This window comes from Podarcis melisellensis (genome assembly GCF_964234715.1).
Source record: "Podarcis melisellensis genome assembly, chromosome: 13".
Lineage (NCBI taxonomy): Eukaryota > Metazoa > Chordata > Lepidosauria > Squamata > Lacertidae > Podarcis > Podarcis melisellensis.
This window is the reverse complement of record NC_138545.1, coordinates 20134695-20162691: the sequence shown is the minus strand read 5'-3', so window position 1 is coordinate 20162691 and position 27997 is coordinate 20134695. Positions and strand designations below refer to the sequence as shown.

Genomic DNA, 27997 nt, shown 5'->3' with positions numbered 1-27997 from the left:
TTTTTCTTTCTTTCTTTTTTAATTCTTAGGCTTCTTTCTTTTTGATTGTGGACTTACTTGGCCTTTGACAGATGTTTTGGCCTAAGTATTTCAGTATTGCCTTCCTTTCCTATTCGGGCTCCATGCAACATGAAAGCATTAAAAAGAAGACCAAAGCACAGAGTCATGCCCAGATTTCAGATTTGGACAAAAGTATTTCAATTCAGGATTTCAAGCCCAAATCATTGGCTTGCTGGCAATCCCATTTTTAAAATAAAAATCCAGCTATTAATGTACCTGCTAAACAGTTACCCAGCATATGATTATGTCTTAAACAATAGTTTTTAGAATTACAGAATATTTGCTATAAAACCAATTGATTTTGTATCATTGTCATAGCAAAGGTGTTGTAAACATGTTTCGATCCATGGGAAACCACTGTAAATCAGCTGTAAATCCTATAGATAAATGCTTTTTTCTCATTTATAAAATGCATCAAACTGGTTGCTAACAAACAGTAAACCCGTTGCAGTTTTATAATAAACCAGTCTTAAGCTTGTAGCAAAAATGTAAACATGTTGTAACATAGCAAAATTATTTTAAGTTGGTTAGTAAATCACTACTAAATCTGTAGTTAATCTGCTTTAAGTCTACATAAAGCCTATAGCAAATTTTCTCTAATACTCATATCAAACATTTCATAAATAAGTTGTAAAGCATGTGCTGTAAAACGGATACATGGCTCTGTCAAAACTGTTATAAAACTCCAAATTAAGTTAATATAAAGTAGAATAAGCTATATACGAACAGCTTAATACGTTGGCTGATGCTTAAATCTCTGTTAACATCAACATCCATAAAACTGTTGTAATTTGGGAAGGGGACACCCTATAGTAAATATATGCTAGTAAACACATCCACAGTAGTTCTCCAATGACAGCTAATTTTTATATGTCAGATAAGTATGTGAACATTTTGTAATAAAATAATTAGGATACACTACAATATGTTTTATACATGAAGCCCACACACAGCATATTTGCAACCTTATCCCGATTAAACTGTTTTAGGCAGTTTCAACTGCAAAGGAGGACCAAATTTTAAATATTTCATAACACAGTGGCCAGAAATGTAAAGCTATTTTAAGCATCATGTAGAGCCACGGTCAAGTTGCATTTTCAAACTATGTTTTAAAAGATTCCCAGTGTTTTCACCTAAGATCTAGCTTCCTAAATCAGTATTATAATGGAGTGTCCAAAAGTTAATATTATCAGAGAACAGAGTTTGCCGCAACTCTTTTGTAAATCTATTGTAAACACATTTGTAGGCATTGTTTGCAATAGATTTACGTATGAGGTCTAGAATTTAAACATGGCACCAGAGTACAATACCCAAAATGTATATGAAATGGTGTCCTTTAAAGAAACCTGTAATGAACCTATAGTATACTCAGAGGTACAAAAAGATAAACAGTAGGTTTATTTGAGGCTGGTTTTCCCAAAGATGGCATGGTTAATGTAAAGATCGCTTTGTCAAAAAGTCAGCCTGCCTGGCACATAAGGTTCAGCTTTCAATTAAGAAACCAACCCAAAAATATAAACCTGTGCAAGTTGTGTTCTAAGCCTCATAGTAAACCTATAGTAAATCTCTAACCTGTCTTAAGCTGCTAGGTAAGCTTCCTTCTTTTTTCACACAGTGGATAAAAAACAGAGGGGTGTTTTTTTTCGCTCTCTTGGAGATGTTTCTTTTTTTTTTTCAACAGGAAATGGCTCTGAGAGAAGAGACAGGCTCACAGGCTCTCCCCCTCCCCCCACACGTGCACATTTTCAGGGGTGCCTCAACCACACACTCCCATTCGCTCTGGACGGGAGAAGCAACTGTTGCCAGATCCTTCGGCCAACAAGGAAGGGGCATCAAGAGGTCTTTATGCCAACCGCCACATCCACCTCTTCTTCAGGCTGCAGGGTGTGCCACTGCGCAATGGGTCTCCGAGGATTGGCCAGCATGTCGGACCAATGGCGCAGCTCGGCTCCCGTGGCATTGCAGCCCACAAAGATCTTCCCGATGGCTTCGTTTTTGCCCAGTTTGTCATAATCCAGGACCGTCAGAACAACCTGGACTTTCTGTGAAAGGGGGGGGGGGAAACAGGCACGATCAGCAGCAGAAGAGCAATAGGCGAGCTTAACCCTCTCCCTTCCCTCCATTTCCCACCTACAACTCTTCCCATCGTTTACTCTCTCACACAGCTTGGCTTCCAGATGCATCTTTGCCAAATTGCTAGGGGAAAGCACTTGGGGAGTGGAGGTGAACAGTTTACCGGTGTATAGTGGCTGGTGGGGAAAGGGTTAAGCATTCTCTGCTGAAAACTTCACCCTCTCCCCACCGCTTTGCCAAAACAACCGGGTCCTTATTATCAGAAGGAAACAAGATTTAAGTACTTTTGACCTGGGGAGAGGTTAGGACATCTAATTTTAATGAGGCTATGTCTTTCCAGCTCCTTAAAGCCTGGAGCTTTTCAAAGGGTTGCAAACTGAAGTGTGTGTGTGGGGGGGGTATCTAGAAAAGACTGGTATATAACCCAGAACTAGCAGATTCTATCGTGATTTGAGGACTGGGTTTCTTTCTACTCACAGGAGCATATGAGGGATGCCGTGATTATCCCTTTTATCAATTATTCTTTTAAAAGTGAGATTGCCATAATTTGTAATGGCAAAGAAGTGTTCTGAAGATGTCAAGGGTCTTTCCAAATGTTATCATTAATCCAGCCAGAGTGGGGGTGGGGGTGGGAGGATGTGCAAGTATTTTTACAGCCAGAACTCTCAGAATGAAGAAAGATCCACAACAGCTCACCACCCAGGCAATAATAATAGCAAGCCAGGTATCTGAAGAAGTGTGCATGCACACGAAAGCTCATACCAATAACTGACTTAGTTGGTCTTTAAGGTGCTACTGGAAGGAATTTTTTTTGTTTTGACAATAGCAAGCCAGTTAGCTATCTGAACATGCAGTGGATCAGTGACGAGAAACAGCAAACTAGTTTGCCCAATATGTCCTGACTTGGGCCCAAACAAATACACAAATGTAGATGCAAACTAACCAGACAGAAACCCCTATGCAAAATTCAGCACTTGTGCATAAGTGTAAAAAAGTAACTTTCTAGCAAGATTGCAAAAAGTTTGTCCACACATCTCCAGTTCAGAATTTACTGCCTTTGGGTGAAATGGGGGTGGGGGTGGAGAGAAGAGTGGGGGATTACCTGGATTTGTTCAAATGGCACCTCAAAACTGAACGACTCGTTGTAATAAGGATTCAGTGTGTTTTTCTTAATGGTTGTTTTCTTCTTCTTGATACGTTTCCCTCCTTGCATGAGATGGATTTTAACATAGGGGTCTGGGATAGGAGTAGAAAGACATTTCAGAATCACACAGGGGTTCCATTATGCAATGTATTGCGGAAGATCTATGTTCCCATCTCCCCCACCGCTAATGAATTGTGATTTTGATGTCTATTGAAGGGCCACAGCTAAGAGGTAGTAGAACACCTGTGCTTTGCATGCAGAAGGTCCGTGGTTCAATTCCGGGCACCTCCAGGTATGGCTGGGAGGGAGCCCTGTTTGAAATCCTAGAGGGCAGCTGCTGGTAATAAGAAGAAAAGCAACAGGCCATCTAGTCCAGCACTCTGTTCTTATAGGACTCAGCTATACAGCTGCCAATAAAACGTTTTAAGTGTGTTGTAAAGTGCAATATACAAATGTGACACTAGATGGCAACAGTGAGTTATAGGCAAATTCAATATATTTTTTCAAAACATTAAAAAAAGCATTTTCACAGTACAGTATTTTTTATTATGTGTGTAGATTCCATACCAAGTGGCCACCCAGATGCCCATGGGGTCATGATGATGATTGTGCTTTTTATTATTTATATGCCATCCATCTAACTGGGTTGCCCCAGCCACTCTGGGTGGTTCCCAACAAAATATGAAAAACACAATAAAACATCCAACAAAAAAATTTCCCTATGCAGGGCTGCCTTTAGATGTTTTCTAAAAGTCATGTAGTCATATAGTTGTTTATCTCCTTGACATCTGACGGGAGGGCGTTCACGCCACAGCAGACAGTAAGACATATTGAGAAGGCCTGGTTTCCTGTAACTTCAATTCTCGCAATGAGGGAACCGCCAAAAGGCCCTCTGAGCTGAACCTCAGTGTCCGGGCTGAACGACACTTCTTCAGGTATACTGGGCCGAGGTCATTTAGGGCTTTAAAGGTCAGCACCGACACTCTGAATCATGCTTGAAAATGTACTGGGAGCCAATGCAGATCCTTCAGGACCAGTGCTATATGGTCTTGGCGGCCACTCCCAATCACCAGTCTAGCTGCCGCATTTAGGATTAGTTGTAGTTTCTGAACCACCTTCAAAGATAACCCCACATTGAGTGCATTATAGTAGTCAAAGTGGGAGATAATCAGAGCATGTCCCACTCTGGCAAGACAATGTTCAGGCAGGTAGGGTCTCAGCCGTCGCACCATGTGGAGCTGGTAGACAGCCTCCCTGGACACAGAATTAACCTGAGTTTCCATGGACAACTGTGAGTCCATAGCAACTACACTCTCCTCACCTGTGACTCCCCAGCAACAGTGGAAGTTAAATATTGTCTGTCGAGGATAAGCTTATACTGAGCTGGGAGGGCCAATGCTCTAATTCGGTATATAACAACCACCAATTAGACCCACAAATATGAAAATATACTTGTAATCCACTTCAAAGAAAAAATACATATTTAAAAAAGAGTAGCAAACCATAATACCACAGCACAACCGGTTATAGATCTGCTTCAGCCATTAAGTCTTTTTCACAAATGGCCCCATTAGTCATAGAAACATAGAATCATGGAACTAAGTCTTTAGGGAAGGTTTCCAACTAAAAGAAACCCATGCTATGTCCTGATTCAGTTTACCACAATGGTGAGTTCTTACCTGAAAGGCCCCCCACATCCATTTTTTTCAGGTTTTTCGCTTCTAGCACAATAACCGTCAGCTTCCCAGCCGTAGGGACATACCGGAGAGAAAAGCAAATGTCTCCCAGCTTCTCGTGCTACAGAGAGGAAAATAGGGCTAGTTTAGAGCGAGGATGGAAGCACCAAGAGTCAGTCTCCATATTCAAGGGGTGGGTGGGTGATTTAGTGCAGACAAAACCCTTCACATGGTTGGCAACCTCCTCCCTGCCATCCACAGGATGCCAATTCTGTGGTCAGGACTCATGTGAGTCTCCTCCTCACAGCCCCAGATGTTGAATCATACAAACTCCACATGCCAGCGAGGTGAGGCAGTTAGAGTGTGGATAAATGAGAGCACAAAATCCACCACTGGCCTAAATTACCTCACAGGTTTGTTACAAGCAAAAACAAAACGGAGAGTGCAGGAGAGCCATATGTGCTGCCTTGAACTCCTTGGTGGGATATTAATGTTAAATAAATGGGATATAAATGTAAATAAATACACAAGTAAAATCATCCCAGCTATCTGATGTCAGCTGTTTATGGAAAACAACAACAACAACAAGAGTTTGGATTTGATATCCCGCTTTATCACTACCTGAAGGAGTCTCAAAGCGGCTAACATTCTCCTTTCTCTTCCTCCCCCATAACAAACACTCTGTGAGGTGAGTGGGGCTGAGAGACTTCAAAGAAGTGTGACTGGCCCAAGGTGACCCAGCAGCTGCATGTGGAGGAGCAGAGATGCGAACCCGGTTCCCCAGATTACGAGTCTTACTTGCCCTTCACTCTAAGGTCCCAGGGTGAATTGCAACAATTAAAACACAATGTTAAAAACTGATTTAAACAACTCACAATCACAGAAACGAGGTGGGTCCTACAAGTATCAAAAGCTGGGGTAATAAGCTGTGAGTTCAGAAATCACCAAAATAACATGTAAAGGGCCCCAACTGTGATGTTCAAACCCGCTTTCAGACTCAGGCACTTCTGAAAGAGGGTCCACCCTGATGGATCCCTACCTCTTCTTTCTCCGCCGACTGCAGGTCCCGCCACTCTTCAATGACATGGGCCAGGTCCACTGTGTTCATGGGGATGCGTATCTCACCAATGGCATCGTGCTTGGAGAAGCGGTCAAAGTCATAGACGGCCATGACGAGGGTCTTGCCGCCCAGTTCCGAGTAGGGGACCTAAGGGCCAAACACACAACGGGTTGATTAAATGGCAGACGGCATCGCAAGGCTGCGGAACCTCCCACCTGAGGGTCAAATGTAACTCTCTGGACCTATCAGGCTCTCAGAACTCTCAGCAGGCCCCACCCCCTCTGCTCAGGCCACATCCCCTCACAGGCTCTGCTTTGCTCCCTGAGTGATTTGGCCTGGCTGGAAGCTGTCCTTCAACAATGATGATGCTTCTTCCTTGCCTGGATGGAGGATTCAAAGGGAGTTATTAGTGTCTGGGAAGGCACTGGCTACTGTCCTAAGGAAAAAAATTGCAATTTTTGCCCCGCCCACTCCTGGCCCCGCCCACCACTGATATATGGCCCATGGTAGTTTGCCCTGAAAGGAATGTTGCGTCCCCCTGCCTCTGTGCTATTGGTCGATTCAGTGGTAAAACTGTGTGCGATAGGGTGGGGAGGGAGAAGAGGATCCGCAAAGTATGGGGAGAAGCCAATGGTAAAAAAGGAAAGTGATGGAGTAGATGGGGAAGAAATGCTCAGCAAAGCTCAGGAACTTTGGCCAAGATGGAAGAGGGAACATGCAGAGGACAACTTGCCTTAAACGTGAAGGACTCGTTGAACGTGGGGTTGAGGGTTTTGCGGTGCACTTTGGTCTCGTATTTCTTCTTCTTCTCTGGGAGCAGGAAGACTTTGACGTAAGGGTCCGAGGTGCCCCCGATGTCCAAGGCTGGCAGGTCAGCAGCTTGCAGAATGCCCACCACCAGCTAGGGAAAGGTTTAAGAGGAACAGCGGTAAGCTCCCTTGCCTTGGATCAGACCACTGGCCCATCCAACCCAGCTGGCAGCACTGACCATCCCTACCTGGGTGCTTTGGAAGTCATAATCAAGTGAGTACTGGAGTTTTCCCAGCTTCTCCTGGGGCTTTTCTTCCTTGGGCTCCTGCAGCAGAGATGGATCCAAATCTTCTATCTCAGGCTGGACCTGGGAGGGAGAGAGAGGGAAGGGTCAGAGCAGCCAACAGGGAAGCATTAGCATGAAAGACAGAGAGCAATCCGCACCATATATCTAAAGTACTCCATGCTCTTCCCCCCCCAAAAGAACCCTGGGAGCTGTAGTCCCCCTTCACACTGCTAATATTCTCACTGCCCTTAAAAAACTACATGTGCTTTTAAGGTACGGTGTGGATCTGCCCAGCAATGTTGACGTATGTAACACAGCACAATCTACAATTCTTAAAACGCGCATGTTGATCAGGTATATAAACGTATTTTGGAGGCACAGAAGCAAGCGCCTAATAAGGTAAAGGTAAAGTTAAAGGGACCCCTGACCATTAGGTCATGGCCGACTCTGGGGTTGCGGCGCTCATCTCGCTTTATTGGCCGAGGGAGCCGGCGTACAGCTTCTGGGTCATGTGGCCAGCATGGCTAAGCCGCTTCTGGCGAACCAGAGCAGCACACGGAAACGCCGTTTACCTTCCCACCAGAGCAGTACCTATTTATCTACTTGCACTTTGACGTGCTTTTGAACTGCTAGGTTGGCAGGAGCAGGGAATGAGCAATGGGAGCTCACCCCGTCGCGGGGATTCGAACCGCCGACCTTCTCATCGGCAAGTCCTAGGCTCTGTGGTTTAACCCACAGCGCCACCCGCGTCTCTCTATCAAGTGCCTAATAGGCAGTGCTAAATTGGCAGCAGCTTTTGTCTAGTTCCCTAGTTCAAAGTCAGTTTATATATGGGTTATGGATGCCTGCATGCATGCATGCAAGTGTGCAAGTTCAGAAATATCTTAGGAAAGTGATGACTTCCCCTGGTGCCGTGAGAGGGAAGCAGCCACCAGCCTTGACTCACCTTGTCGATGTAGCTCTTGCCCAGTTCCTTCACCTCCTTCATGTTGATCTGGGCCTTCACTTTGTCTTTGCCTTTCTTGCCTTTCTTCCTCTTGCCACAGCACTTCTTACAGGCGCAGAAGCAGCAGCAGAGAAGCAGGAGGCCGGCCACTATGAGGATGGTGGCCAAAGCCCAGGGTGGGACTGGAGAGGAGCAGAACAGAGAGGCAGTGAAGGCGGGGGAGCTTCAACAGCTTTTCTCTCTTTTTGGATGTAATATATATACGGTGCATCTTCTAAGTCAGTTTTTCCCTGCCCTGGGTCTCCAGCTGTTTTCAGACTACAATTCCCATCATCCCTGACCACTGGTCTTGCTAGCTAGGGATGATGGGAGTTGTAGTCCAAAAACAGCTGGAGAACTAAGGTTGGGAAACACTGTTCTAAGTTCTGAAAGCATGTTAGTTAATGCAACAATTTTGATGACAGTCCAGTAAAGCAGGCCAGAATTATCATCCCCCCACCCCCCCACCCCCATGACAGAAGGGGAAATAGTGGTTTGCCTAATTATACAGGAGGAGTTGAGATTTAGTTGTGAAATCCTTTACTTCAGGAGTGAGGGAACTTTTTCAGCCTTCCCTTCTTGAGCAACTTCTGTAAGATATTCTGCTACAGTTGCTTTTGGTCCTTGAATAAAAGAATCCTAATGTTCCCTGAGCTGAAATGGAACTTACTCCCTAATAAGCATGCTTAGGATAGAAGCCCGAGCTTAGTAGTGAGGCCATTTCCCTAAATCCACCCATGAGCCTTCCAAGCCCTTCTTCCACATGACAATATCCTTGCAGGCCCTTGCAAGCCTTCCTGCTTTTGTGTCACTGTCACGTTTGGGGGGGGGGTCACCTCCCATTTCCCCCTTCAGGCCTAAGCTCTGGCTTCTTTCTCCAGAGTTACCTAATTCCATGGAGCTCTGCCTGAAGAAAAAGCTTTTTGTCGATTATACATCTCAAAAGGTTCCGCTGATTAGGTTGGCGAAGAATAATACAGGCACCTGGACTGTTATAATGTTATATCCACACGTGCAACAAATATAAAGCATCCATCTCTAGGCCATGGGGCACTAATCAGGGCTATGTATACTTTGCATTAAAACTGTTAGCCAATATAACACCCACACTACACCCTTTAGCTTCAGAGATTTGACCAATCCAAGCCCATATATTTTCAAGCAGAGCTTCCCAAGGGCAGGAGGGGGTAAACAAACTGGTATTTCAGTAGTACATTCTGCAAGCTTCCTTTGCTCCACTTGTGTGGAATTAGAGGACACACACAGAATCTTTGTGTGTTCTCTGTGCGAAAATTAAAACCAAACCCTCATTTTAGTGCCAAGAAATGCCAGCGTATGCGACTCAAATAGATTAGGCATTGTTTGTATAATATCTTGATGCCCTCTCAAGCCCGTTTCGCTCAAGCTCTACCTACTTGGCAGGTCGCTCAGCTTGTTCATGAACTTGTCTTTCAAGTCAGAAAAAACGTTCTCTTTGGTGGGCATTTCGGTGGCGTTGAGGGACGGCTCCATTTGGGACTCTGTCACCTCCGAGTCCACCTTGGCTGACCTCCGGGCTGCGTTCATTGTGGAACCTGGAAGATGAGAGAGAGGGAGAAAAGGCTAATTTGTTAACTACTGATGACTGCTGCAAGTGTAATCAGTTAAAAACAACAACAACAAAACCACCCTGTACAGTTTAACACCATTGACCCCATTCCCTAAGGTAGCGTCCCTTCCTCCCTTTTCAGATCCTCTCTTTGTTTTCTCATCAAGCCTTTGACTTGTCCCTTTATACCTTATACCTAGCTGTAAACAGGTCCAAGTTCTGGAGCTCTGCAATGCATCTCTTAATAGGTCACACTGTCATCACCTAAGATTGAGGTGGATGACCTTTTTCAGCCCAAGGTCCAGGTTCTCTTCTGGGCAACCTCCCAAGGCCCAGTGATGGGCACAGCCAGAGGCCAAAGCAGAAAATGCAAGAAACATTCACCTTTGTACAGTGGGCTTGTTTCTACACATATATACACATTTACCCTTCCTTGCCCTCCGTGTAGTCAAACAAGAATCATTATCTGAGAAGGACAAAGGAATTACCAAGCCTCAAGCTTAAAAAGGTACCACACCCCTGGGGTGCAGAAAGCCACATGTTCTGGAACCCCAGGGTTTCTCACAGAGTCCTGCACACACAAAGGTTCCCCATATTGCTCCAGGCATTTGCACTGTATGGATAGACAGATGGATGCAAGCTGGAGTGGGGGAATCACTCAGCACAGTCCTGTTTTTGTTGCTCATGTGTTCTCCATAACTGTGAGAAGAATATCCAAGCAGAGCTAAGGTTGCTGTAAGAAATTGTGAGGTCCTATATATGACCCTTTGGTTGGCATCTAAGGCCCTTCTCTGTGAGCCACCTTCACACGAGGTCTGGAGACTGGCAATGCAAGAACTGGCCTTTGCAGTGGTGGCACCCCACTTGTGGAATGCTCTTCCCAGGGAGACTTGCCTGTCAACACTTTATATATATATATTTAGGCACCATGCAAAAACTTGCCTGTTTTTCCAGGCTTTTGGCCCTTAATTTGAAAGGTTTTCAAGTATTTGTGGCCTCTTTTAGTTGCGCAGGATCTGCAAGACCTATGCTTAATTTTTTAAAAAGGTTTTATTGATTGTGTTTATTGTAATTGTTTTCAATATTTCTTTTCTGGAAAGAAACTGGGAGCCAGCGCAGATCTTTAAGCTCTGGCAAGATGTGGTTGGCTCTACAAGTCTCTGTTAATAAGCTGGCTGCTGTATTCTGAGCTAGCTAGAGCTTCCAAATGATCTTTCAAGGCAGCCATCCAAGGCATTTGTCTTGTCTCTTGAATAAGCTTAGAGGTGTACAAGGTTATAATAATCCATTATTCATTTTTATTGTTTATTTTTCATTCATTTCCATCCATTCATAATTAGTTCATTCATTCATTGCTTTTCCCAGTGATTTTGAAAGTAAATTCAATCAGTCTCCTGCTGACTATAACTTTAGTAACGGTGTCCAGGGGAGCAGTTGCATTCATCTGTTGCAGCAGAGTCTTGTTGCATCTGGAAGACTGACCCATTTATTCAAGTAGAAGCTTTTATGAACGAGAGTTGCATCTGGTGAAGTAGGCTGTCACTGTGAATGAAAGCTTACTTCCTAATAAATATGTTCATCTTTAAGGCATCACAAGACACTGTGCTGATTTGCTCCAGAAGAACTAATACTATCACCCCTGTGTAAATTGTTACCAAACTCTTTGTTGTTTTGTAACTTTGCCAAAACACAAAGGAAAACCTGCAGCTTTACTGTGAGATAAACTGAAAAGGAATGCTTTGCTCCCTTTAGCAGAGCAAAGAGAAGGGCAGGAGGAGATGAAATGAGGGTGATTTACAAATACATCTGGGGGATTAATACAATGATGAGATGGGGGGGGGGGAACTAGGTAAAATGAGCGCATGGATAAAACCATAAACGGTTTCGCTCATTGGCTCTCTAGTTTTCTGGATCATTTGCCCCAGGTTTGCCTATGCAGAATTGTGTTTTGATGTGAGATATTTGGGCAGGGGGGTGGGTGTGAAATGCATTAGGTCATTTTGAGCTATAGTTTCTCAGAATGCATTTTTTTGGGGGGTGGGTATAATCTCTGACACACACCCCTCTCCTCTTTCTCAGAGCCTTAGAAAAAGAATGCCAAAGTACTGCAGAATTTTCTCTGAATATTCTCCATGATTTATTTTGTTATATTAATGTTTTTTGGTGAGTGGGTGGGTGGCTACCACCCCCAAGCACACAATGCCCTGAGCTTTGCTAGGTCCAGTGCACTGTGGAGGGTGGAAAATGGTGGCTACATGGTTAGCACATGCAGCAGCAGCAGCAAAAAGAGAAGGAGAAGAAGAAGAAGAAGAAGAAGAAGAAGAAGAAGAAGAAGAAGAAGAAGAAGAAGAAGAAGAAGAAGAAGAAGAAGAAAAAATCTCTTGGCATGGGCGGGGGGGAGGAGGAGAAAAGCTGTGATACTGCCATGGCTAATTGTGAGCCCCCATCCTGAAGAAACTGGGATAATTCATCCTCTTCCTGGAAAAAAAAAATCACTGAAAATGTCTGTGCCCCCCCCCCCATTTCTCTTCCTTCAGTTTGAGAGGCCATCTGTGGCCAGCACTATGTGCAGCAGATTGTGGAAATTGACGTTATTGGTTTGTTTTTGTTCTTGCTTTCATTATATATTTTGTGTTTTTTATATTGCAGTTTTATGTTGTGAACCACCCTGAGATCTATGGATATAGGGGTGGTATACAAATCTTGATAACAACAACAATAATACTTGGTTTGAAAGCAGGAGCCTGGATCCTTGTGCTCTCATCCAACAGAACGGCAATGTTGGGAAACCTTAGCTTGAGGGCTGCATTCTGGGAGGCAAAATGAAATATATATATTTGCACAGTTTCTAGCTAGCTTCTGCACACACACACCCATCTCTATCCTCCTGCCAGGCAAGCGTGAATCCTTATCCTATCAAGACACATCCCAGCCAGGCAAAAGCACTCGCGAGGAGAGTGCAAGCGAGGGCTGCTAAGGAGTGTGGTTTCAGAGTCCCGAGGGCCACACTGGAAGGTGTGGAGGGCCAGATCTGGCTTCCCCCATCCTTGCAAAAGGCTGTAGTGTATCTACATTGCAGAATGGGGGCGTGTTGCTTCTCCTTCCCAGTCTCCTCTCTCTCAGCTTCTCTGTCACACACACATACACACACACACGCCCCTCACTCAAAAACAAAGATGTTCCCTTCTGCTGAGAGCCATCTTGCCTCGATGAGGGTTTGGCGAGGGGAAGGAAGACGCAGCTGCCGGGGCGCACGGACTCCCGCGACAGGGAAGCCGCTGATTGGACGGGGGCATCTCCCCTGACGCCTGATGGACAGAAAGGCAACAGCTTGCCGAGGAGGGAGGGAGGGAGAGAGGGGGCGGCAGCCCCTCGGGGACTTTCCTCGTAATCAGGCAGGCACGCAGGCACGTAACGCAGGGACGCAGCGCTGGATTTCAGGACCTTGGAGAGCAGCAGCGCCCGGCGGGCATGGACGAGTGCGCTATTGATCGCCTTAGCAGGGAGCTGCCCCTCCTCCTCCTCCCCTTTTAAGACACTCCAGAGAACCCAGGCGTCCTGAGTGCAGCCATCCCTCCCACCCCAATCCCTGCTTTTACTACCTAGCCTTTCCAGGGGAGATCGGAGCCACTCTCCTCCCTTTTAACTCACTAGCCCTCCCGCCCCGCCTCCACAGTGCAAACCACTCAAAATGGCCTTCTCCCTAGATCCCTTTGGAGTGGTAATGATTTCCACTCTAAATAATTAAGGAGGACCGAAAAGAGCTGGGTGCGGAGGGCGAGAGGGAGCCCGAGGGAGCGCCCGCCTCGGATTATCATCCCCAGCGCTTGGCCACCGTCTCTCCGCACATCAGACTGACAGGCCGTTTCTCTTGGTTGGACACTCCCGTTTATCTCCTGACAAATAGGCCGGAACGGCCTCGGGATTCGAAAGCAGCAGCCGCCACCCGAATAAATGAATAAAAGAGCACGGTCCAAGCCCAACTTGCTCCTGGCGGCAGCATTTGAACTCAAGACTAGCGGTCTGCTTTAAAAACAACACCATCAACTTCCCTCCCCCATTCTGTATGTGCCTGAAAGGAAAACATGAAAGAGGCACGGAGAGAGCTGTGATTTGACTCTTCGATTGGGGGTTTTAAGGGCGCTGTTCTGATAGCCATTCACGGGGAAATTTACTGGCCTGGTTATTATGCAGAAGCTATATGTGCTTATAGTGGTTATGAGAAAGAGCTGTGAACAAGAAAGCCTGCATTTCAGACTCCAGCTCAGCCACATAGATAGATAAATAGTGATCTGCTGTTAGTATTGATTGCGGATGCTGCTTCCCACCATTTTAATAATAATAATAATAATAATAATAATAATAATAATAATAAATAATACATCAAATGCTAGTCCTACTCAGAGTAGACCCTTTGAAGTTAATGGCCTTGATTAACTTAGGAGTCTACTTTGAGTAGAACTGAATACAACCCATGCTGTACAATCCTGGCTTATAGGCAGGGCTTAAAGCAGCTCCTGTTTCAGATATAATGTGTATCTGGCTTAGCAAACCTCAGGCGTGTTGCATAAAAATGTGGTGGAAAGAGCAGGGAAGGGGACCATGCAAACACAATGGTTATTCGTGGTCCAATAAACCATGGTTTATTTTACTCACTGAGATCCTTCCATCTGAACTGGGCTACTGTGTGCAGGAAGAGTTAATTACAGTTCAATGCACATGAAAGGATGGATGTTTGATAGAGAGGGGTGGATATTAGGGGGTTTTTTAAGGAAAAGAAAATAGGAGCTGCATTTAACTCTCCATAGATTCAAAAGAAAGAAGGGTTTTTTAATGTTATTACATAAATGACACTATTTATTTTTATAAGTGAAAGGGATCCAGTTATTTAAATATGCTGTGTGGGCTTGTTCTGACTGCCATGAGCAGTGATGTTCACAGTCTATCAGGCACAATTTTACTTTTAAATACTGTTTCGGTTTTGATGGAGAAACTGAACGGAAGGGAAACGTCGTCTGTGGAGCCAGAAAGGCACAAAGAAATCGATGGACTGAAAGATGTTCTATATATTATTAGTAGAGAGCTCTGCGCTCTCTGCTCCTGCCCTTCCCATCTCCACCTCCTGTGTCCGCCTCACATGACAGGCCCTGAAGTCTGTCACCCACCTGCCACACTCATTCTGCCTCCCCACCTCGGATAGCTCACAGATGGGCTTGGCACGGCTTATGCGCTTCTCCACAGCCCAAATCCTCCAGACATTGTTTCAGAAGCAAGGATTTAACACCTTGCAGCTGCTGTGCAGAGAAAGGGATGCTTGAGTGCAGGAGATGATTCATGTCTTTACCAGGGGATTGTCTGGAGGCAAGCGATGCAGCTGCCTTGCTGTAGCTAAGCAGGTCTGGGCCTCACCTTTCCTCCATGGCAACACTGAAGCAAACGTTCTTCCAGGGAATCTCTCATCCAGGCGCTGAACAGACCCAGACCTGCTAAGAAACTGCACCCTGCGTCTTCTGTGCTCCCAAACTAACACCCTCCAAGCATCCTGCCATTGCAGCTACACAGGAAGGTGTCTTCTATGGAGCCAGACTATTGATCCACCCAGCTCAGTACTGTCAACTCTGACTGCCAGCAGCTCTCCAGGGAGGGAGCCTCTCCCAGCCCTATGTGGAGATGCAGGGGGCTGAACCCAAGACCTTCTGCATGCCAGGCAGATGCTCTACCACTGAGGCAGGGTTCTCCCCCAAAGGATCACAGTACCTGCGGTAAATGGGTCTTAGGTAGGGCTGGGTGATATCTGGTTTTCAGCTTCTTGATGTACCACCAGCTAAACATCACAATATACTGATATATCACAATGTCTGAACTAAGGATGGAGCTAGGTACCGTGGTACCTCGGGTTAAGAACTTAATTCGTTCCGGAGGTCTGTTCTTAACCTGAAACTGTTCTTAACCTGAAGCACCACTTTAGCTAATGGGGCCTCCTGCTGCCGCTGCACGATTTCTGTTCTCATCCTGAAGCAAAGTTCTTAACCTGGGTTAGCGGAGTCTGTAACCTGAAGCGTATGCAACTTGAGGGACCACTGTAGATGCACTGGCTGGCTTCACGTTTCCCCCCACATTGTGATTTCTGCATAGCGCGCGCGCACACACACACACACACACACACACCATGATTTGCAATACATTGCCAGCTCAGAATTATGACACTGATATCACAATATGGATTTCAAACCGGTTTGGGACGATATATCAATATATCAGCCAGCTCTAGTCCTCTCTGTTAATGTGATGTGGTACAAACAGTTCTCCAAGCAGAAACAAACATCTCTTGTAGGTCCTGTTGATCTTGGTTCCACAACACCATCTTTTCCCCATATGCATACTCATTTAGCATCAACCTTTTCTATCTGTGGCCAGGCCTCTGCCTCTGCCTCTGCCTTTCCTTTTTCTTTTTAAGAGAAACATATGAAATACAGTGGTACCTCAGGTTAAGAACTTAATTTGTTCTGGAGGTCCATTCTTAACCTGAAGCAACACTTTAGCTAATGGGGCCTCCAGCTCCCGCTGCGCTGCCAGAGCACGATTTCTGTTTTCATCCTGAAGCAAAGCTCTTAACCCGAGGCACTATTTCTGGGTTAGTGGAGTCTGTAACGTGAAACATCTGTAACCTGAAGCGTCTGTAACCCAAGGTACCACTGTAATATGAGAAATGAATGTACCTCTGAGCATGTACAGAGTGGTTTCCTTTTGCCACTGCATCCTCTCCCCACAAACAACAGGAACTTCCTTCCCAAGCAGACGGCAGGACTCTCAAATAAATGTCTTTGGTCCATGTTACCACAAGAGGAGACCTACTGGATCAGGCCAGAGAACCAGATGCCTGTGACAAGCCTGAAAGCAGGCCCTGGGTGCAATAGAGCCTTCTCCCCGCTTGTGATACTGCCCCCCCATACTGTAAGTTACTTGGTCAACACCTGTAACTCGCTTCCACTCCTTCAGCCCCCTGCTCTCCCCCCACCCATTTTGCTTTTCATGTGGCAGTGGCAGGGAGAGGAGATAAAATGAGGCACATTAAAGAAAATGAATCTAATTTGCTTAATTTGCCATATTTATTTATTAAGCTGACTAATTGCGGGATCTCGGTCTGTGTGCGTGTGTTTTCAGATTTCCAGAACTCCTGTTTATGCAACAGTGTGTCCTGAGATCAACCCTCTTTTTTTCCCCTCCCTCTCCCTCCCTCATTTCCTGGACGAATGCGCAGTGACACCCCTCTCCCCCAAGCTCCAGAGACGCCTTCCCAACCCGGGGGCCTGTTTCCAACTTGTCCCCAGATTTCCTGTCAGCTTCGGCTTCACTCCCCGTCCTCCAGTTTGCTCATCCATACTTCACAAGGCTGTCAGAAAGGGAGAGCTTTGCTGGGAGGGAGTGACTGAAGGTGGGGGTGGGGGAAAACTGGCCATTCTCCCTCCCCCCCAGGAGAATTCGCTTCCTCTCTTGAGCTGATTGACTTGGGTGTGCAGGGGAGGGCATCAGATTCACAAACTAAATTCTCCCCCCTCTCAAAAGCACCTTCTCTTATTTCACGCCTGGTTTAAGTGCTGGAGTTAGTATTGTTTTTAAGGCAGGCATAACAGTAAAACTCTGAGTGGGGTGGGGAAAGCATGCAATTCGCGTAGCTATGGAGGGAACTCCTTTTTCTGTGGGGGTGCAGGGCTCAGCGTCTACAGCAGAGATGAATAACCTTGTTTTTTTCCTGTTGGGAGCCATATTCCCTCGGGGGAGAGGGCAATGGTCAGGGAGGGGCTACATGCCTGCATTGAGAGGTTGGCAGGACCAGGAGGAAGAGTGGGCGAGGCTCCTCCTCCTTCCTCTCTCTTTCTGCCACCACTTTTCTCTCTTCCCCATGCCTTCTTGGTTTCTCTGTGTACCACACCTTTCTCTCCCTCCGACACCCTTCTCTCTGTGTCAACCCTTCTCTCTCTCTCTATCACTTTCCCCCCACCACCCCTTTCTCTCACACCCTTCTTTCTCCCTGCCCAGTGGGCTGACAGATGAGAGACTTCACTCTTGCCAGTCCTTCTTCCACCATCCCCTCCTCCTTCTCTATTTCTCTCCTTCTAGTGTCCCCTTCACACACAAAATGAGGCTGAAGGTTTTTCCTGCAGTTAGGCTGAGGGTTACATGCAGCCCTTGACCCACAGGGCCCTCGCTTTCAATCCCTAGCCTGCTCCAGTACAAACACTTTAAAGGTAAAGGGACCCCTGACCATTAGGTCCAGTCGTGACTGACTCTGGGGTTGCAGTGCTCATCTCGCTTTATTGGCCGAGGGAGCCGGCGTACAGCTTCCGGGTCATGTGGCCAGCATGACTAAGCCGCTTCTGGCGAACCAGAGCAGTGCACAGAAACGCCATTTACCTTCCCGCCAGAGTGGTACCTATTTATCTACTTGCACTTTGACGTGCTTTCGAACTGTTAGGTGGGCAGGAGCAGGGACCGAGCAATGGGAGCTACCCCGTTGTGGGGATTCGAACCGCCGACCTTCTGATCAGGAAGTCCTAGGCTCTGTGGTTTAACCCACAGCGCCACCCGCGTCCCACAAACACTTTAGCTAACCCTATTTACAAGGGACAGTTCCCATTTTCCAATCATGACCCCTATTGAAATACTGTCTCTGTAATCCCCACCTCCCCTTTTGTGGTAAGGACTTTTACCATTTGTTGCCAGGGCTAGTCACAAGAGCAGTCATGCTTTGAGATTCAGCCACCTCCTTCCCAATTAACACTAAGCAAGTCACTGAGTGTATCTCATCTCCAGAGAATGTGCATGTAAATTCCTGCACATTAACATTAAGGCTCTGAGCACTGAACAGCTTGCCAGCTCACCCACTGCAGCTTCACGCATTGTGTGTGAAGGTATCAGCAGCAGCACATTACTTGGGTATCTTCAGCAGGGATGGAGAAGAACCAGTGGTCATCTGGATGTTGTTGGCCTGTCTGTTGGCCATGATGAGTAGGGCTGATGGGAGCCTGAGTCATACAACCTCTGGAGGATCATTAGGCCCCGCCCCACCTCCTAATCATCAACGTTGCCTATGCTTGTTTTGTGACTATTTGGTTTATGAAGCCTGGCTCCTGACTCTTGTCTCAACAGCACTACTTTGAACATCTCATCCAGGAAGTTGGGAACACTGTCTTCGAACAGAGGAACAAAGCATTAAGACCTTGCTCTTAATGTTGTAAACAGCAAGGAACGTAATAGCCAGAGCGGATGGCAAAGGGCCAGACTCATTTTTCCCTCTCTGCCTCTTCCCCCTCCAAGAGCAGATGTCTTACCAGATTAGCAGTTTCAGTCTCTTGCCTTGTGGGTGGCTCACACTTACTCGCATTACACGTTGTGAAGTGTCAAGGAATAGATTGGGGGGGTGGGGGTAAGACAGAGAAGAGCATTTCCTTGCTGAGCTGGTGGTTGTTCCAGCAAAGGTTCACCTTCTTTACACAACAGATCTTTGGACTCAGTCAGTCTCACACGGCCGGCCCTACTGTGAGACAGGGTGCACCAGCCTGTTCCTGGAGGCAGATTGTAGGGTGCCACTGAAGAAGAACAATTTATCAGTTGCCTAGTAATTCATGATCTTTCCCTCACACTACTAAGTTTGTAATGTTTTGTAGGGTCAACCCAGTCAGATGGGCAGGGTACAAATAATAAAATTATTGTTGTTGATGGTGATTAGATCAATCAGTTAAAACTACCCTGTTTCGAATAAAAATGCAACTGCATTAATTGGAATATCTATCACAAACTTGGGGGAGGGGATCCAGCTTCTCCATTGAAGGGGATTCGTGTTCTAAGATGGCAATGGCTGTGCAACATGAGTCATGATGTCTGGGTACTATGTCCAGCACTGGAAGTGGTATGACTCTAAATGCCACTTGCTCAGAATCACAAGTAGGGAGAATTGCTCAGGTCCTGCCGGTGGTCTCCCCAAAGGCCTCTGGTTGGCCATTATGAACAGGATGCTGGACTCAATGGGCCTTTGAAGTGGGCCATCATATGACCTTATGAGCACAGCCAGTGAAGTATGTATCTTTCCCTCTTCAGCAATATTATTTATTCACAGGTGCATTTATACAGATGTAATAAATTGCAGTTGTCTTCAGTTCATCAGCTAGAACTCAAACAACACATCCAACATCCTGTTTTTCCACAGTGGCTAAGCAGATTCCTCCAGGAAGCAAACAAGCAGAACCCAAAGGCAACAACCTGCCCTAGCTGCCTGTCTAATCCTCAGAGGTTATATTATCCTTGACTATGGAAGCCTATTTAGCTTTGGTGGACAAACAGGGCTTTGAAGCCACCTAAACCAGGAATCACCACCACCACATGGCAATGAATTATGTAAGTTGGTTTTTCAAAATAAGATAAAGGTAAGTGAACCGTACTTGTTTTTACTAGGGTTGTTTATATACTGCTCTTAATTTAGACCAGGGGGGTCACCAAGAGTTTTTAGGGCCATTATTTTTTTGAAGTACCATGGGCACAACCCACTCTGGTCACTTCTTGCTTAACATTCTTCCACCCAAAGAGACAGAAAATACACATGTGTGTACTCAGAAACACATTTCACTTTCCCAAGGGATCTGTGTAAAAGTTGAATCTGGTAGAATTCATCCGAGCCACTGTGAAAAGCACATAGAGCTGACACAGGAAGTGGGAAAGAGAACCCCTCTTTCCACTTCCTCCTTCATCTCTATGTATTTTTCAAAGGAGAAAAAGGTATCCATCCTTGCGGGAGCCAAGCAAAGACCTCAAGGGTGCCATGTCACTAACAGGTACCACATTGGCAACTCCTTATTTAGGAAATCCCTGAGCAGGTTCACAAATCAGGATGTTCAGTCTACATCACAAAATCAGCCTGTTAGTTTGTTGAACTCGTGGACAGGCTGCTTTGAAGGCTTATTTTGGTGACATTTTCCCTCTGGGGGCAGCAAATAGGGCAGACTCAGCATCCCAACTAAGACTGTGCCATAACTTTACAAGTAAGGCGATATTGTGTGGCATCAGCACAGAGCTCATCCAAGTGGAGACGGCAGAGAGAGTGCCATAATTACATCACAATGGCTGTGCCAGCCATTCTATTCAAAGAAATTAACACAGAGACAAACATTTCAGGCTGACTGCCAAACAACCCCCCCCCCAAACAACTGGTAGCCAGTGGAGTAATGAGTTAGAACATGTCTGAGGCCTTTCTGCTGAGCCCTGGCCTACCACCACCTAGTGAGATGTGAGATGGGAAAGGAAAATAAGTGGCAGGAATACTCAAGATCCGTATTATAAAACAAATCAATAATTAGACCTTCTGCCTGTATGCAACAGATCAGGAGGATGGCATCCAAATGGCTGCAAATAAGCTAATTGTTCAAAATGTTCCAGGAAAGCTCTTGGAATTCAAGAACAATTTCTGCAGCGTTCTATGGTGGGATCCATTCTTGGAAATTTTATTTTGTGAGCAGAGCCAAAGCTAATGACACTGCTGGGTTCAATGCAGGGCTGGCTTCTCAAACCACACAGCACAGCAAGGATCCTATACAGGTCTACAAAGAAGTCATTCCTTCTGGACAGAGTGGAGCTTACTTTGCCGTCTTTCTGCAGGAGGCACAGAATCCAGAGGCAGATTTAGCACAGTGCGAGCTGTTCCATCGCACCGAGCGCTGAGCCTAGTGGACGGCGCAGGGCATCACAACTATGGCGGAGTGATTTGAGCAGCACAAAAGGTGAGAGGTGGGAGGGCACTGAATTGTGGCCACTGAAATTTGAAAGACCAGAGTCTGCCCCTGCTGAATCCCACCCCTGCCTGAAATCTGAACCCCAGGCTTGGTCAGCAGGCATCTTGCTGAAGCTAAGGAGGTCTGGATCTTGTAAGTGCCTGCTTAGGCATTTATCTAGGCAAAGGCATCCATGCTGCTTTCAGTTTCATCATGAAAGAGAGATGGAATATAAGATGGGATGGGATGGAAACATATCCCGGAAAACGCAGAAGGTTCCAATGGACGGTCATGATTTTTGAGGGACGGATTCAGGAACATAACAAAACTTTGCATTTGCATTCAAAGTGGATTAAAGCACCCTGTTGTTATCCCAGTGAGACAGATCCAATTATAAGTCAACAACAGACCTTTTGCAATTTGAAAAGCGATGGGGAAATGTGTGGGGTGGGTGAATCACCAATGAGAAAGATGTGTAAAATCAGGAGGAATGCAGGACGGAGGTTCCCAGTTGCATCATGACAGCCCTGTAAACAGATCTGAACAAATGCTCCACAAAGACTGGACGTAGCCACGGCCTAAGCTTTGTGCAAGCAAATCAGGATGAGTGCTCAATAATAAATAGGTCACCTGGAGAAGCCCAGAGTTCCTGTTGACTAAATTACTAAATTGAGCCTGCAGGAACATTCTGGAGCTCCAGCTACGAAGGGATAGGTAGGCTGACTTCAAACTATTCTCTTGTGATATTAAAACAAAGTGCTTTGAACTCCCTGGCTCATAACTCAACGTCTCACAGGGCAATCCTCTCTTTGTCTTCTCAGAAGGAAGTCCCGTTGACTTTAATGCAGGCATGCCAACTCTAGAGGGTGTTAGCCCCCCAATATTAATTAGCAGGCAGCTCAGGACACCCCCCCCCAATATTGAGGGGGTGGAGGAGACTGATATGCCCAGCTGAGTGTGGTGTAGCATCAAAGGCAGGTTCCTCTTAAGGACATGAGAGGAGGTGCCGCCACTATTGAAGCTGCGTAGCACTGGGCAAGGCCTCCTCCCGACGACACACACACATGCCGTGCCACTGGCACTTTGACCCAAGACAGTGCCTCTGCTCCAACGGGCTCTGGTCCCAAATAAGTGTTCATAAGGTTGCTCTGTGAGTCACTGAGCTGCTTTAGGAGTTTGTAACAACTTCCCAAGGGGTAGCAGCCTTCTTGTAGCAAAAACAGGAGAACAAGGTGAGCTTATGCCACAATAATGTGTCCCATCTCTGCTATACAGTGTGGTGTAGTGGTTAAGAGCAGTAGACTCGTAATCTGGTGAACCGGGTTCACGTCTCCGCTCCTCCACATGCAGCTGTTGGGTGACCTTGCGCTAGTCACACTTCTCAGCCTTACTCACTTCACAGAGTGTTTGTTGTGGGGGAGGAAGGGAAAGGAGAATGTTAGCTGCTTTGAGACTCCTTTGGGTAGTGATAAAGCAGGATATCAAATCCAAACTCTTCTTCTCCTCTTCTATACATTCAAAGCAGTATCGTATCACTTAAAATGGTCATATGGCTTCCCCCAAAGAATCCTGGGAACTGTAGTTTGTTAAGGGTTGCTGAGAATTCTTAGGATACTCCTATTCTCCTCACAGAGCTACCGTTCACAAAGCGATCTAACTGTCAGTTCTTCTTGGCACCCTTAACAAACTACAGTTCCCAGGGTTCAGTTTCTTGGGGGATGGGGAGCCACTGAGGTTTAAAGAGGAATCACAGTGCTTCAAATGTGTCATGCCAGAGACGCCTAAGTTTGCCAGTCTCTAAGACAGGGGTGGAGAACCTTCCAGATGTTCTTGGACTACAACTTCCACCAGTCGTGACCACTGACTGATGGGAGCTGGAGTCTAGCAACATTTGGAGGGGAACAGCTTTTTTCCCATTCCTGCTTTAAGGCACCACATGCCTCGGATGATTTTAAGTGTTTGTGTTCAAAGTGTGTGTGTGTTTGTGTGACAGAGAGAGAGAGAGAGAGAGAGAGAGAGAGAGAGAGAGAGAGACAGAGACAGAGACAGAGACAGAGACAGAGACTATACCACTATACATAATACATATGATTAGGTTTGGAACATGATTAAATATGTAATCCCAAAAGATGTCCAGCTTGAGAATAACAGCGTTGTTGGTCACTAAGCTCTTTCCAGTTAACCCTCAGCCCATCCCCCCCACACTCCCTGCATCAGAAAACGACACTGGAGGTGTGTTCGACCTTAACTCTCTTTCCAGCTCTAACTTGCTCCCTCACCTCTCAGAAGACTCAAGAGACCTGGCTTCCTCCCAAACCTCTCACCCGCTGGATTTCTTTATGTATTTTAAATCAAGGGATTCTGGGACATCACCTTCTTTGAATCCCAGGTGCAATGTATCTGGCTGTTTGTTTACTGGCAAGACACTGGGGTGCGGGGAGCACTCTGCACATGGCTCGGAATGCTCTTTCTCACCACTCCAACCTTGCTAGGCACTGAAAGCGGGTTCTGGCCAGTTGTCCACTACAAAGCCCAGATCAATTGCCTCAGGAGGTACTGGACTGGTGGCATGAGCTTAAAGTCCTAAAAGCTGGCTCAAATTAAGCCCAATAAAACCAACCGGATCCTTCCAGTCTTCCAGAGGAATCAGGACAGTGGTGGCCCCTGCCTTTTGGGAGTGGCAGGGTAGAAGGCAGGAGGCCCAAACAGTAGGTGGAGCTAAAGAGCCAATGAGAGGAAGGACCAACCAAGTCTAGATTTGTGGTCCCCCCCCTCCCCTGCTGAGTTCTCTTTCTAAGGAAGTGGTGGAAGCTGACAGCCAGCTCCTGCCCCCCCCCTTTAAGTAAGAAGGCAGGCAGGTGGAGACTGACTGAGGGCAAACTGAGGTTGGTGGGCAATGCCCCATTTGTCCTAATAGAGAAGCCTCCACTGAATTAGGAAGCTGAGTGCCCCTCTTCACCTCACCTGCTCTAATTCAGTCCTGTTGGAGCTGGTTTCAAGGGCTCCCTCCTCAGATTTTACTGCAAGCTCTGAGCTCAAAGAAAACCATTGCACAGTGGAGACCTGCTGAGAGTCCAAGCAGAAACTCCAAGGAAAGAATGAGAGAGAGAGGGAGTCACCAAAGGGGCAGAGATGCAGTTTCATTCATGCACACACACAATGTACCGTATTTTTTGTGTATAAGACACCCCCATGTATAAGACTCCAAATTAAGAAAACAACCCTCAGCACTACCCGTGTATAAGATGAGCCCCAATTTTAAACCTAATTTTTTGGTTAAAAAAACTAATCTTATACGCAGAAAAATACAGTAAATGCCTGGCAGAGGACTGGGGTGGCTGGCTTGGTGATATAGGAGCATTCACAGCAACCCTCTCGATCTCCTTAGGAAAACTATGGCAACCAAATGCAAGCCTCCTCTTTGAGCCATCTGCAGGGACACACATGCACACCAAGCGCAACACGCCCTTTGCACAAGCAAGGCCTGCAATCCTCCCTTCCACCTCCTTCCAAGAGTAGAGCATGCACAGAGTGCTTAAGTGTGAAAAGAAAGAGGTGTGGTGGGGGCTTCTCCCATCTTTTCAGAAGCTGCATGTCACAAATCTAGGAGCCCTTGGCTCACAGCCCTATGGGAATAGAAGCATGCTGAAATGTTATCCATGTTAAAGGGTCTGATGGTTAATAATTTTTGAAGCACTGCATGGCCTTAAAGCTTAGCTTTGCCATGGCAGAATGTTCCCATTTTACAGATGAGGAGGTGGGACTAAGTGACTTGCCCAAGGCCACACACAAGTCTGTAGTGGAGCAAAATAGCTGGTGTCCCCCCCCCTATTTTCTACCCATTGTTTCACTCCAGTTTTCACACCCAAAAATGAAGTCCTGACTGCAGCTGCTGTCCTCAAAAGCCAACTCACCTCCTAATAAGTGGGAGGGACGATAACCCATCCCTCCGTTAAAAGGCTCTCCAGATCTTTCTCTGCCTGAGAGGCTTCATCTCAATGCCTGGAAGAGCTCTGTCGGCTTAATTTCTGCATATCATGCTATCAAGCCAGTTGTTTCGCTTGTTTCAAAGCAGCAATCCTAACGGGTGTGAGGTTTGTTGTATTGTGTTGCCTTCGTTTTGATGGTTGGATTTCTGTGCTTCTAACAATTGAACCACAGACACAATGTTAATGCGTGGCCCCCACACCCAGCTAACATAAGGATGCAATGAGGAGAAAGCTTCACCTGTTGAATTCCTTGCCTGTCAAAGAGGGGTTAAACAGCCCTGCCATGAACAAAGGCGAGAAGCCAGATTCGAAGAATTTATTTCCCTTGCTAATTACAGGTTGGGCGGGGGAGGGGGGGCGTTGATTGGTACTCAACAGCTACTCTGGCAACATGCTTCCAATTAATCCTGGTGAGCCCAAATCGAAATTAATCCCTTTTAATCACTGTCACTGAGCTGAGCTAACAGCAGTCGGTAGAACATGATACTCTTAATCTCTGGGCCGTGGGTTCGAGCCCCACGTTGGGCAAAAGATTCCTGTATTGCAGGGGGTTGGACTAGATGACCCTCGGGGTCCCTTCCAACTCTACCATTCTATGATTCTATGATCCAGTGTGATATTGGCCTTCCCCATACAGAGCATGCATGTGTATGGGTAGGAGAGAGAGAAGTTGGCAAAGCAGGAGATTTAGTGTTTCTTAACAGGGGCCAAACCTGCCTGGACACCCTGAAACGCCCCCTCCACTCTCAACCAGTCTAGCATAGTGGTTAGGGCGCCAGAAGGTCCTGGGGAGGCCTGGGTTTAAATCTCTGCGTTTGGCCATGGATTTAGCTGGGTGGCTTTTGCGCAGTCTCCATCCTAAACCTACCTGGCGAGGTAGATCCCAGCATAAATTAGGGAGGAAGCCACAATGGACAACACTTCGAGATCTTTGGAGAAAGAGTGGAAGACTAATGACCGCCTGCCCTCACTCCCCGCAATTCACTCAGTGATGAGATGCTCTCTTAACGTGCTCAGAAGCACTCTTAGCATTACTTCCTATGCTACAAAGCCAAGGCCTGTTACTGAGAGGAGGGCTCAGCCTGCCCTGACGCGCGTCGAGCTGGACGACGCCTCCGTTCACCTCCGCGAGCTGTCTTAAAGTTCCGCCCCGCCCTGGAGACAACAGACCGCAGCTTGCCTCGCCGTGAATTGTGGATGGTACTATAGCAACTCCCATCGGCTCAGACGCCAGACTGAGGACGTTATTGCCAAATGAGCCTCTTTCGCCTCCTGCCTTCCTGGAGGATAGCCGAGCCACCGAGGACCCCAAATCTTGCACCCTACCCAGGCTCCCTGTCGAAGTCTATCTCCCCAAGGAGAGGGCACTTGGATGCGTCTCGCTTTCCCCAAGCAGTGGCTGTTTCCTTTAAACGCCCCCTCCCTCTCTCCAGCCAAGCAATCCACACACCTCCCTTCCATCTCCTGCACGGTTGGGGGTCGGGAGACCCACATCTTCCCCTCGACATGAACCCTCCCTCTCCCATCCCCGTCAGGGGTTGCTCGCTTCCTGTGCGCTCAAGCCTTATAGATGGAGTTCACTTATTTAGATGGGTTTAAAAGGGGTGGGGTGTCATATTTGCAGCGTGCGAGTGTGTGTGTTGGAGGGGGTGGGGGTCAACTGGCCATGCCCCATTGAGCTGCCGTGGGAAGGTGGCGGAGGGTGCCATGATTCTATTAAGTTCGTACTCAGCACTCAGTTCTTCAAAATCACAATTGCGCTTTCTGTTGACCATGTCTCCACCCGCTCACCCTTTTCGATGCCAAGCAGGTCTTGCCTGGGCACTAACGCCCTCCTGGGCCTCAGTCTCCCCCTGGCATCGCTTGGGTAGGAAAAACAAGCGAGCGTCCTCCTCTGTTTCCACCTCCCACCTGGTTCCATCCGCTGTGCAAAGCTCACCGGTCACGTCTCCCTGTTCGCCCTGGACACAGGTAAGCCACCTGCTTTTGTTCCCCAAGCTTTGGGGAAAGCGGCCTCCTTCTGGGGGGAAGGGGTTCCGCCCCCTGTTCTCAAGAGCCCATCCTGCCAACCCTTGATGGCTTGAGAGAGAAAGATATATCCTCTCAGGCAAAAGGAAGAAGGAGAAATTCAGCACAACTCATAATCTCTTGGGTACGGAACCACCCTCTCTCGCACAGCACTCACTTCTGGCTAGAAGACCGAAGTCCCAAAGGGGCGCATCTTACCCTTTTCTCTTTCCGCTTTCTCGGCAGAAGAAGTGAGGTTTGCTGGGCAGATCAAAGGCAAAGATAGAACGGAGGCAAATCAAAACAGTTCTTCTTTTGAAAAGGAGCAGCGCGAGCGAGGAAGAGCGCAGGCTGGTAGCTTATTGTGCTTGTGTGTTTGGGGAGAGCGAGCGAGAAAGCGCAAGTGAGCTGTCCGCTTTCCGTGGTGCTGAAACGTTGCTGGCTGCGGGGTGGGGCCGGGAAGGAAGAGGTGGGGTTAAGTAGAAAAGTGAAGAAAGGAGGGGTCGAGGGGTGTGTGTGTGTGTGTGTGTGTGTGTGTGTGTAGCGGGGGGGGGCGGGGCAGAGAAGAGATCTTCGAAATGGCGAATTGAAAACAAAGCCAGATCAGTTCTTAGAAG

General features: G+C 46.9%; 1 protein-coding gene across 1 annotated transcript; it reads right to left on the bottom strand.

Moving 5' to 3' along the window:
• Positions 1-27708, bottom strand: SYT5 (synaptotagmin 5). Its single transcript, XM_081886041.1, has 9 exons — positions 27600-27708; positions 9450-9608; positions 7996-8177; positions 7011-7130; positions 6747-6914; positions 5993-6160; positions 4957-5074; positions 3236-3369; positions 1-2102 (listed from the first exon to the last, which is right to left on the bottom strand). Exons 2-9 carry the CDS (start codon positions 9598-9600, stop codon positions 1893-1895), a joined length of 1251 nt encoding a protein of 416 aa, XP_081742167.1. The 5' UTR covers positions 9601-9608; positions 27600-27708; the 3' UTR covers positions 1-1892.
• Positions 27709-27997: the final 289 nt, after the last annotated feature.

Excerpts from the sequence above, each read along its gene's own strand:
- SYT5 (XM_081886041.1), bottom strand. The coding sequence starts at position 9,600 with ATGAACGCAGCCCGGAGGTCAGCCAAGGTGGACTCGGAGGTGACAGAG. Across the intron at positions 3,370-4,956 it reads GGATGTGGGGGGCCTTTCAG|ACCCCTATGTTAAAATCCAT; the intron begins GTAAGAACTCAC and ends CTCCTATCCCAG. Across the intron at positions 2,103-3,235 it reads TGCCATTTGAACAAATCCAG|AAAGTCCAGGTTGTTCTGAC; the intron begins GTAATCCCCCAC and ends CCCCTTTCACAG.